At 42.6% G+C, this 12,513-nt stretch overlaps 1 protein-coding gene across 1 annotated transcript in view; it reads left to right on the top strand.

Annotated features, from left to right (window-relative positions):
• Usp8 (ubiquitin specific peptidase 8) overlaps nt 1-12,513 on the top strand; it is a 49,497-nt gene that overhangs the window by 35,163 nt on the left and 1,821 nt on the right. The window contains exons 11-17 of the mRNA XM_005364419.3: nt 1,658-2,215; nt 3,450-3,530; nt 3,965-4,227; nt 6,911-7,111; nt 8,207-8,417; nt 10,657-10,893; nt 11,774-11,916. Of these exons, the coding sequence (XP_005364476.1) occupies nt 1,658-2,215; nt 3,450-3,530; nt 3,965-4,227; nt 6,911-7,111; nt 8,207-8,417; nt 10,657-10,893; nt 11,774-11,916 (1,694 nt within the window). The remainder of the gene's footprint in view (nt 1-1,657; nt 2,216-3,449; nt 3,531-3,964; nt 4,228-6,910; nt 7,112-8,206; nt 8,418-10,656; nt 10,894-11,773; nt 11,917-12,513) is intronic.

Below are 12,513 nucleotides of genomic sequence, written 5' to 3' on the forward strand. Positions count from 1 at the left end.
TATTAAAAAAAATAATAGCATTGAAAAAATAGAATAGTAAGGTGAAAATGAAAAAGAGGGCTAGTGAGACCTAGTGCTGTGAGTTCAGCCTCTGGATCTTACAGGATGACATAGGAGACCTAACCTCTCAGAGTTGTCTTGACCACACTTGACTCTGCACTCACATACACACACACTAAACAAAATGTTTTCATATTAAAGAATGGAAAGTAGGCCAGGCAGTGGTGGTGCACACATTTATTCCCAGCACTTGGCAGGCAGATCGTTGTGTGTTTGAGGCCAGCCTGGTCTACAAAGTGAATTCCAGGACATTTGCACAGAGAAACCCTGTCTCAAAAACAAAACAAACAAAAAGAATGAAAAGTAGACAGGCCATGGTAAAATGTTTATTTTATTTATTCATTTTGTGCTTGAGTGTATGTGTGTACACTACAGCCTAAGTACAATGAGTAACACTGTAAAGTAGGGTTTTATTAAACAAGAGATACGTGTGTTGACAGAGGCTTCTGTCCCTCCTGTCCTGCAGCCGTTCAGTCCCAAAGGAACACATAGAGGACTACATTAAGTATAAACTGGTTGGCCTATTAGTTCAGTTTTCTTATTAACTAACTTTTACATCTTAACTCATAATTCTTGTCTGTGCTAGCCACGTGGCTTGATACCTTTCATCAGGGAGGCATTCTCATCTTGCTTCCTCTGCATCTGGATCACGGGAGTAGCCTGAGCCTTTCCTCATCCCAGGATTCTACTGTTCTGGTCACCCCTCCTATACTTTCTGCCTGGCTACTGGCCAATCAGTGTTTTATTAAACCAATACAAGAGACAAATCTTGCAAAGTACAAGACCACTGTTCCACAGCAAACATAGTCAGATTTCTTTGAAAAAGATTACTTGGGCGGGTGACTGGCTGGGCAGGTGAAGGCACTGGCCACATAAACCTGAACTTGAGTTTGATCCCTGGAAAGGGTTCCATAAAGGTGGGAGGAAAGAGCCAACTCCACAGAATTGTCCTTTAACTGTCACACGTAAGCTGGGCACATGCGATGTGCCCACGTATCACACTATATGCACACATAATTTGTGAAATGATCACTCTCATCACAGTGTAGGGAAGTAACTAGAAATGGAGGGAAACAGGCCAGCAGGCAGTGGGAGGCTGTGCTGGAGTTCTGGGGAGAGAATGAGCTTGGTATAGGCTTCTGGGTAGTCACAGAGATGCTTATACAGCCGTGTACAATTTCACCAGGCAGCAGAAAACTGTGGGAAGAACATGGCCTAAAACTATTAGCTGACTGCTTTTACAGCTGTTTGGAGAGTGAAGGGAAGCTCCATGTTTGTGGGCATCATACATTCATTTTTGGCCATGTTGTGTGTGAGGTATTATTGGCTACTTATGTGGAGATGGGCAGGGGTAGTTGGCTGTGTAGGAATGGAGCGTCAATCTCCTCTGTCAGGTCTAGGTACTATAGTTGAGCTTTAAGACATATGTAACTCTTCTGAGCCAGAATGCTCATTGCAAACTAAAGCTGAAATAACACTATTATATTTGCTGAGGTAGGAGAATTGTGGGTTTGAAGCCAACTTGACCTATGTGCAAGACCTTGCCTTAAAACCAAGACACAAAAAGCACGCTTTGTTCTGTTTTTGTTTCTCTAAGGTTGATCGTACGAAAAAACCAGCAGTGAAATTGCCTGAAGATCATAGAATAAAATCTGAGAATACAGATCAGAGTGGAAGAGTTCTTCCTGATCGTTCCACCAAACCAGTATTTCCTCCTCCGACTGCCATGTTAACAGATGAAGAAAAAGCCCGTATTCATGAAGAAACCGCCCTTCTCATGGAGAAAAACAAGCAGGAGAGGGAACTTTGGGAAAGGCAGCAGAAGGAGCAGAAAGAGAAGCTGAGGAGGGAGGAACAAGAGCGCAAAGCTGGAAAGACACAGGACTTGGAAGAACATGACATCAGTGAGGCCCAACCCAAAGCCAAGGATGAGCTGGAGAAGAAAGACAGCAAACAGACCAAGCTGGAAGAAAAAGAGCCCTCAGCAGATAGGGGCCAGGAAGCCACAGGGACAAAAAGACAAAGTAAAAGTGAACACGAGGCTTCTGATGCCAAGATGTCTGTGGAAGGTAAAAGGTGTCCCACATCTGAAGTGCAGAAGAGGCCACCAGATGTGTCCCCTGCATCCGTGTCAGGAGACCTGAGTGCAAGCAAGGTAGGTAAAACTGAAGGTAAATGTGTTTACGATAGGGTACAGTGGCCTTCCACAGACAGGGCAGGCATACTGCTCTAGAGGGTGAGAGATTGTCCTGAGCCATTGGTATTTGCTTCCCTGCACTCTTTTGAGACCTGAGGTGATGTACATTAAGTGACTGGTTGGCAATAGGATTTTTTTTGTTGGTAAAATGCCGTACCTACTTAGTTTCTGCTAGATTTAGCTATATTCGTTTCTGTGTTGGTGTGTAACCATCAAAAGTACTAGGATGAAATACAATCTCATGACAGAGAAGGTGCCAAAAGTTAAGTTTTAGTTTTTGTCTACTTAGAATGTGTAGTCAGCCGGGCAGTGGTGTCGTAGCTTTGGAGCGTGTCCTGGAACTCTCTGTAGACCATAACTCACAGAAATCCACCTGTCTCAAAAAAAGAAAGAAAAAAAAAAATCCTGCTGCCTCTGCCACCGAGTGCTGGTATTAAAGGCGTGCACCACCACCGCTCAGCTCAGATGAGGAACTCAAGGAAGTCTTACAAACAAAAATGTTCCTAAAGTTAGAAGTAGTCAATATGGAGGTTGTTACTTCAGTGTATTGACCTGTATGTACTTATATATAACGCTTCATTATTTTTGTAAAATGGATATAAAAGAAGCTATGTTAGGAGGGAAGATGGTTTAGAATAGGCCGTGAGGTAATCATCTGGTAGGTTTCCTTATTTGGCTCCACTGCTCTTTCTCCCCACTACCACGGAGAGCCACCTCCCCACCCTGTAATGCACTCACCACCAGGCTCATGTGCACACTCAGTGCAACCATTGCAAAGTAACAACTCTGTCGGAGTTGTCGGAGTTGGTGTGTGGCAGAAGAGTCGCAGCTCTCAGTGCACTGGTGTCCTGAAGAGGCTTCTCCAGCCTCTCAGTGTAGTGTGGATTAATTACCTGTTCTCTTCTCCTCCTCGCCAGCAGCTGGAGTCACGGTCACTGCTTCCCGATGATCTCTCGGCTTCCTTTGGAAAACTAGAAATGTTACTTCAGTTTTCCTTTGATTTCACACTCCTCTAACCCTTGGCATAGTAGACTTTGAGAAATACAAAACTGCCTTCTTCTTGACTCTGCCTTTAAAAATATGAAAGGCAGTCAAAACTGTTTGTTTTTGGGGATTTTTTTTTTATTCTTCAGTGTAGGTTCGTGAATGGAAACTTTTAATTGGAAAGTCAGATTATTGTTTTTCAAACTAGGCTCAACGAGAACCTTTGACAAGAGCACGAAGTGAAGAAATGGGGAGAATTGTACCAGGGCTGCCTTCCGGCTGGGCCAAGGTAAAGTCAGAGTTTAAACTGAAATACAAGTTACTTTGTTTTAAAAAGTACTATGCTCTAGTTGTCAACTCTGCTTTGTTATAGAGAACATGAGCTCTTCCCCCTTGCAGCAGACATCTCTTAATACACATCCTCAGGTGCTGGCTGTCACATACGAGCACCTGACAGTAGAATTTTGAAATATAGTATTCCATAAAAGCAAGCCTAAATTTCTTTGGAAGTTTACAAAGTGATTGTTATTCTTATTCAAATTAGTTTAGGGACTAAAGTAATTGATCGAGTTTGTGCTTAGAAAATTAAAGGCCCCAGCTTTAATCCTTAGCACAAACACATTTTAATCTAAAAGTAAATGCTGCAGTGGGGGTGGTGCTCTAATGACTTCGGTACTTATCTGATTTTTTTAATTATTATTATTTTCATTTTTCTTTTCCAAGTTTCTTGATCCAATCACTGGAACCTTCCGTTACTATCATTCACCCACCAACACGGTTCACATGTACCCACCTGAAATGGCCCCTTCGTCTGCTCCGCCTTCCACCCCTCCTACACACAAAGTCAAGCCCCAGACCCCAGCTGAGCGGGACAGGGAGCCATCCAAACTAAAGCGCTCCTACTCCTCCCCGGACATCACTCAGGCCCTGCAGGAGGAGGAAAAGAGGAGGCCAGCTGTGACCCCAACAGTCAACCGGGAAAACAAGTAAGTTCTCCCAGTTTTAGAACTAGACAATGCTATCTCCATCTAAGAGTTACAGTCTCAGGGTTCTGTTGTTATGATGGAACAAAAAATAAGAAACAATGAGATGTCCTCAGCTTTCCCCCAATGCTAACTTAATTCGTAAGAATGAATTTTATATTGATGCAGACATGAAAGTGTCACATACATTGTTACAGTGCTTTCTCAGCATCATGCCCCAGGCCTCCTCTCATCTTTCATAGATCACAATTAATTTTTAATTTTACTAAAGAAAAGTGTGTGTGAGAGAGAAAGAGAGAGATTTCAGCTCTCTCATCTACCATGTGGATCCTGAGGATTGAACTCAGGTCATCAGGCTTGGTAGCAAGTGCCTTTACCACCGTGCTGTCTCACCACTCAAGAATGGGCAGTGTTACAGTACTCAATTTCCAGCCTTCGTTTCTCTCAACCAGTCATGGAAGAGTTCAGTCTTCTAACTGTAAAAATGCAGGCACCATAATGCCTCCTTTCCTCTGTCCCATTTTTCCTTTCCTGTTCTCATCTCTGCCCACAGGGTGACCAGCCAGTTTAAGTTTCTCAAAGTAGCACATCATTTACTTGTGTTTCTCGCGTCACTTTGGGGATGGTGAAAATGCAACTGGCCCTCAATGTCCTTGGTTTTTGGGCTGGGGTATTGCTCAGTACAGAATGCTTGCTTAACATACCCAAATCCTGGGTTTGTTCCCAAACCAGCCATGGGGAGGTACATCTATAAGAACAACACTCAGGAAGTGGAGACAGGAGGGGTAGAAGTTCAAGGTCATCCTCAGCCATATAACAAGTTTGAGGCCACCCTGGGCTATGTGAGACCCTGCCTCAAACAACAAAAGCAAGAACATGTTGAGTAGTTTCTACATCTAAGGGCTTAACCAATAAGGGATCAAAAATAATTGGGGGTGGGGGCTATAGAAGAACTGAACACAAATAGATGTTTATCATTTTTAACACAGCTTAACAGCTGTTTACATTGTATCAGGTGTGATGAACAATCAGAAGTGGTTTAAAGGAGACAGGAAGGTGTGCACAGGTCAGTGCAGACACCATAGCGTTTCACTCAGGCATGGACTAGCCTTGCATACTGTTATTTTAGGGGTCTTGGATACTGGTTTGGTGTATGTATAAGTAAGTGACTTGGGGTTTTTCATGTATTATATATTATTTGTTAATTACTAAGAATTTTCAATTTATTTTTTTCTGACACATCCCAAGGAAATAGTTAATCAGTTTTCTGAGACTTCATTTTGCCAGAGAGACCTATTTGAAAGAGCTTTTGGAATTAATACAATTCAGATGTGTTAGAAATCTTTACATCATAATGTTATTAAAGTTCATTAATTTGGCAATGGTTGAAGCTATCTATATATAGTTCATGTATTTTTTTAAAAAAAAATACAGGAACAGAGAAAGATCATGTAGGGAAAATTGGGATAGTTTGTTTTTCCATATTCCCCTCATGGGTAGGGAACACAGTGTGGGGATCAGGCAGACAAGGGACCATCCACTAGTCAGGTTCCCTTCACTACAGCGCTCTGCACACATGCACAGGACCCAGGGAGCATCTCCAGTCCAGCAGATGCCTCTTTCGGTCCAGAATGGCTTTAATTTTTAATTAAGACAGCTGTCCATGTGTGACTTAGTGGCTGGAGGCATAGTTAGGTACCCAGAAGATCTCTGCCTCATTTGAGGACTGTTTTATGATTAGCATATACTTTCATCTTATGTATGATTTTATTTAGACAAGTGTAAATATCTGCTTATTTTTTTAAATATTTATTTTTATGTGTGGGGTGTTTTGTGACATGTATGTCTGTATACCGTGTATATGCCCAATGTCCTTGGAGACCAGAAGAGGGCATCAGGTCTCCCAAACTAGGAGTTACAGGTGATTGTGATCCATCATGTGGGTGCTGAGAATCAAACCCAGATCTACTGGCAGAGCAGCAGTGCTCATAATCACACTGCGCTATCTCTCCAGCCCCCTCTTTAGTTCTTAAATGTATCATATCTACTACAGTGAAAATGCTGTGCAGATATGAAATACAATATTGAGAAAAGGTTTGCACACAATTCAAATACTTCCTACCCTCCTCATCCCAAACTCCCAGTCTCCTCTGCTTCTTCTGCCTCCAGCAATCCTTTCGTATCTCATATGTTCTTTTGCTCTCCCCAACCTCATTTTCTTAAAGTTTCTTTTTTCTTGTTTAGTGGGTTTCTTTCTACTACCTTTATTGCCACTTAAATATACTATTTAATGAGAAAACATACTACATATTTGTCCTTCTGTAATTAATATATAATTTATAAGTACATAAGATTTTATTGTATTTAATTCTCTCGTGTTCTAGTTAAGAGTATTTCATAATGCTAACCTCTCAGGGCTAGTTGGAGAAGTCTGAAAGAGCTTTTCCCCATTGGAAAGTAACTCAGGACTAGCTAGAGGACCTCTCAAGTCACTCTAGATCCAGGAACTCTCACAAGAGAAGTTGTGGGCATGTATTTCATGGGAGGATCCTGGAACATAGAGTTAGCCTCATGCTAAATGTCTTAGAGAACACAGCAGGTTAGCATGTGGATTGTAAGCTGCCACCTTCAGTGTGGACTCCAGCTGAGATGCTCTGTATAAGGCATCTTGTTCTTTCTTCCTTAGGCCTAAGGCTGAGATCTCAAGACTTTCTGCTTCTCAGATTCGGAACCTCAATCCTGTTTTTGGAGGATCTGGACCAGCACTTACTGGACTTCGTAATTTGGGAAACACTTGTTACATGAACTCAATACTGCAGTGCCTGTGTAATGCTCCACATTTGGCTGATTATTTCAACCGGAACTGCTACCAGGATGATATCAACAGGTAAAGGAACATTTCGCTGCTGCAGTACACTGTTGAAAAGGGAATCCAACTGTAATTTCTATCTGCCGTACTCTGTTTTGTACTGCTATAACAAAGAACCCAAGACTAGGTAATCTTTTTTCTTTTTAAGAAAAGAATTTTAAATTTAAAATTTTATTTGTGTATCTGAATGAATATGCACAAACTAGGGCCCACATGTGGAGGTCAGAGCACAACTTTCAGGAATCGATTCCCTCTAGTGTAGGTTCCAGGGTCAAGTCATGTCAGCTCACATGGTGGGAACCTTTACCTCCTGGGCTTACTTACTCATAGATCCAGAGAGAGAATCCAAGATGAGCATTGTGCTGTTCCAGTGTAGTAGGAGATGGAAGGGCACCGGGAAAGCCCCTTCATTATGCCCTTTTTTAGCAAACCCAGTCCCAATCACTACGTCATGTTCTTGCCTGTCACCTCTCAGAGCCCTATTTTTTTTTTCTTTTTAACTGTATATTTATTTCATGTGTCTTTAGGAGTATGTGCACATGCAAGTGTAGGTATCTGAGGAGTCCAGAAGAGAACGCCAGATCCCCTGGGACTAGAGTTATGGGTAATTGTGAGCCACCGTCTGGCTCCTAGGAATCAAACCTGGTTTTCTGCATGAGCAACAATTCCTCTTAACACTCTCTAGTCCCGCAAGGGTCTTTTCCAGTCTATGTGCAATACTAAATTTTGAAAGGACGTACTCAGACTGTCGCACTTGCCACTCAGCTTCAGAGGAGTTAAGTTAGTAAAAGAAAATTCTCTTTATCTGCAAGAATGCTGGATAGTTATCTCAGGTCTGGTCATAAAGGACGAACAAGATGGCAGACACTGTCAGGGTTACAGCTTCCATCTTTGACTGCAGCCTGTTGATGAGTGTGAGGAGCAGGGCTTGCAGCCAGGATAAGGAAACGATTTGGAGGACCACAGCAAAGTCAGGTTCAGACGTGTTTGATCCAGGCCTGCAGGTGAGTGATTCCTTTGTGTGTTATGCGTGTAATTTTGTGCTGATATCAAGAACCCACTATAACTTAAAACCTTTTCCTTTATTTATCTTTGGTGACTTTATTTGCACAGGTCAAATTTCCTGGGGCACAAGGGTGAAGTGGCAGAAGAATTTGGTATCATCATGAAAGCGCTGTGGACAGGACAGTACAGATACATCAGTCCCAAAGACTTCAAAGTCACCATCGGGAAGATTAACGACCAGTTTGCGGGATCCAGCCAGCAAGATTCCCAGGAACTGCTTCTGTTCCTCATGGATGGCCTCCATGAGGATCTAAATAAGGTAAGGATTGGCTGTCTGCAGCTCCGCTTGCTTCCTTCCTCGTAGCAGCTCAAATCCCCGTTTACCAGCGGTCCTTCCTAGACAGCGACCATACTGAGCATGTCTGCTGAGTTCCCCAGAAAAAGCTGAATGTTTGCATTTACAGAATGAGGCATGCTGGGACTGGAACCCTGGTCTTAACATAAAACTTTTTATTTTCTATATGTGTTTCCTGAACTAAATTTTTTACAATACTTTTTTTTTTTTTTTGGTTTTTCGAGACAGGGTTTCTCTGTGGCTTTGGAGCCTGTCCTGGAACTCACTCTGTAGACCAGGCTGGTCTCGAACTCACAGAGATCCGCCTGCCTCTGCCTCCCAAGTGCTGGGATTAAAGGCGTGTACAATACTTACTGAATAATTATTTTTTAATGCTTTTTTTTCTCATGGAGTATAATTTTCTACTTGTGGCTGCATGCCATGTGTTTTGGATTCTTAGATTAGGATTGTGCAATCTGGATTTGAAAAGTAGTGTGTGGTCATTTACTCAAGTACCAATAGGAAGTACTAAACAATTTACAGGTGGTAAAGTAGCTGTTGGAGGTGTTCTTGTCACCCTCACGCTTATGAAAGCAAAGTCCTGGTTTTATTAACTGTAGTCTGAACATCTTTGTTCTTTATATATTAGTACATATTTATGTGTTGTGTGTGTTATACTCTGATGTTCTAAGACTTACCTTCCAAAATAAGAATTGCTCTATGTCAGCAAGTGGTGCGGGTAAATAGCTTTCATTAAGCAGTATCTTGACATAAGGACCGCCTCCATCTGGACACAGCTGCTCTTAGCACCAAGTGTCACCTGTTTCTTCAGAAAAGCCTTTAAGGTCATAGTTCTCAACTAACACGAGTATAAAAATTCAAGCTATTGTGATGCTCACACCTAAGTCCAGCACTCAGGAGACTGAGGGAGGAAGATGGTTACTTCAGGGACAGCCTGGGCTACATAGATTGTCTCAAGGGGTCAGGTGTAGGTAAATTCATGAGCCTCTAACAGTGAGATTGCACCTGTTAAATTTTAACCCTAATGCCTAGTTACATGAAACATCATCTTTCAGTTCAATGCTTTGGGGCTAGCAAGATGGCTCAGCCTTGTGTAAGAGTGCTGGCAAAGCCAAGTCTGGTGGCCTCAGTTTGCTCCTCAAACAAAAGTAAAGGAGGCAAAAGAGACCCAGCTTCACAGAACTGACCCCTCATGCACCTCGACACATGTGCCTGTACACATATCATACACACATGCACCCTCAATAGTAACAGTGAAATCTTAAAAAATGGCATTGACTTAAAACGCTATCAGCTTATATTATGTATAAATACATGGACATATTTCAAGCATTTCTGTGCCCCCTTACTCTCTCTTGCCTGCCTCCAACTCTGGCTAATTGCCTTCCTCTCTTCATACCTTTTTGCCCCTATAACTTAGTGAGTTTCATTAGTGGTACAAAAGACTGTGCGAGGTTTGTTTACTAGAACATGTGTACCTTATCAGTGGTATGTCACTGAAGGAAATATCTCTCCTTCATCAGTCAGTCATTATAAATCCTTAGGGGAGTCGTGGGACACATGAGCACCTTTCCCTTCCATGGTACTGGCCTACTCTTGTCCAGATCTGATCTGTGCAGTCACAGCCGCTGTTGGTTTAAGTGTCATGAACACTTCTCTCCTCTTCCTTCTGCTGTTCCTCCGTGAACCTCTTCCGTGGTGATGCGTGTGTTCCACTTATGGCTGGGCACATGGCAGTTGCTCATTCTCCACTGACCCTGCAAGATAGCATCTGCTCTTGGAGCAGAACTCAGCCTTCAGCATTGACAGAAGTAGAAGTTCAGACCTCCTACATACTTCAAATAAAAATATATCCAGAAGTTGTAATAAAGGCCCAGGTGTGGTGGAACACATCCTAATACTTGGGAGGCAGAGGCAGGCAGATCTCTGAGTTCAAGCCAGTTTGGTCTGCGTAACAGAACTCTAGGACAGCTAGAGCAGCATCGTGAGACCCTGTCTCCAAACAGAACAGACAAGAAGTTCAAGGCACACCCTTTCAGGAAAGTGGGGTTTGGTTGGTAGAATTAATTGTTTTGTAGTACTTACTGAGACCAGAACTTCTCAGTGTGGCTAAATGTGTAAAATGTTATTTCTTGAGTTTCATACTAAACCATCAACACCAAACTCTTAGGTACTAAGAGAAATGAGTTGTTCTCGTTCCTAGGCTGACAATCGGAAGAGGCATAAGGAAGAGAACAATGATCACCTCGATGACTTTAAAGCAGCAGAACACGCTTGGCAGAAACACAAGCAGCTCAATGAGTCCATTATTGTCGCACTCTTTCAGGGTCAGTTCAAATCCACAGTGCAGTGCCTCACCTGCCACAAAAAGTCTCGGACATTTGAGGCTTTCATGTATTTGTCATTGCCACTAGCATCCACAAGTAAATGCACATTACAGGTAAGTGTAAGATGAAGAGAGCATGTGTTGATACAAATGTTACTTGTGTGTGCATAGAAGTTTGCCTCATCCTGACAGGAAAATAGGTGAGCTACATCCTAGCCCTCGGAATTTTTATTATTACCTTACTATTTTATGTGATGGGTCTTTTGCTGGTATATGTCTGTGCACCAACTAAATGCAATGCCCACAGAGGCCAGAGTGGACATTAGATTCCCTGAAGTAGGAGGGTGTGAACTGCCATGTGGGTGTTGGGAATTGAACCCAGGTCCTCGGCAAGAGCAAGTTCTCTTAACTGCTGAACCATTTCTCCAGCCTATAGCCATTAACTTTTTGAAATGGGACTGGCCTTGAACTTGAGCTATTCTTTCTTTGATTCTACAGTGCTGGGGGGAAAAGGGGTATAAGCGGGTCACCAGGTGCAGCCAGAAGTTTGTTGACAGTATTGAATGCAGAGCCTTGTGCATGCTGGAGAGTACTTCATCAGTCAGCCAAACCCCTATCCGGAAAAGTGTGTATTTTTCAGGAGTTTTGAAAGCTAACTTGGGAAGTTGCATTTGACATTAACTTAGATCTACTTTTTCTGTGTACTTTACCTGGTGATCAGACGTATTGTTTCTACATGACAGCAGTGTAACTAATAGAATGGCTTGTATTGATACCTCCAATCTTCACTTCCTCCAATAAGTCCACCATGATCTACCAGACCCAGGATAAAGGTCCTTGTGTATGCTGTGCTGACCCCTCCTTATCACAGACACTTGCTCCACCTTATCGAGGTGTCCCTGTGTCTGCAGCACTCTTACTGCAGAGGGTCTCCTGACACTCTATGAGGAAGGGAATCACTGAGTATTCACGTGTGATGTTTTTTTTCCACTAGGACTGCCTTAGATTATTTTCCAAAGAAGAAAAACTCACAGATAACAACAGATTCTACTGCAGCCATTGCCGAGCTCGGCGGGACTCTCTAAAGAAGATAGAGATCTGGAAATTGCCGCCTGTGCTTTTGGTACACCTGAAACGGTAAAGCCTCTGCGTACGCACTAGCAGTTGATGGAGGAGCTCTAATGTCTGTGTAATTTGCACGTCCTGTATTGTCTTTCAAGGAAACCTAATGAAGATTCTCCAGAACAATTATTGGCATACATGACAGCAGAGTGACAGTGCCTGTCATTCCATGCAATTCTGTTAATGGAACTAAATTATTGCATTTCAGATAACAAAATTTTAAGTCTCATCAAGTGAAATGTTACATAGTGTAATTCCAAAACATATTCGCAGATAAAAATTAACATTCAGGTGCTGGAGAGATGGTTCAGTGGTGAAGAGCACTGGCTGCTCTTCCAGAGGATCCATGTTAAATTCTCAGCACTCACATGGCAGCTCACTACTGCCTGTAACTCCAGTTCCAGGGGATCTAACTCCTTCTTCTGGCATCTGTGAGCACCAGACACACACATAGTGAACAGACATAAATGCAGGCAAAGCATCCATACACATAAAAAGATAAAATATTTTTTTAATTAACATCCAAATTATAGCCTGGCAGTGGTGGCACACGCCTTTAATCCCAGCACTCGGGAGGCAGAGGCAGGCAGATCTCTGTGAGTTCGAGGCCAG

Source organism: Microtus ochrogaster, assembly GCF_000317375.1.
Source record: "Microtus ochrogaster isolate Prairie Vole_2 chromosome 14 unlocalized genomic scaffold, MicOch1.0 chr14_random_1, whole genome shotgun sequence".
In the NCBI taxonomy this organism is placed as follows: Eukaryota; Metazoa; Chordata; class Mammalia; order Rodentia; family Cricetidae; genus Microtus; species Microtus ochrogaster.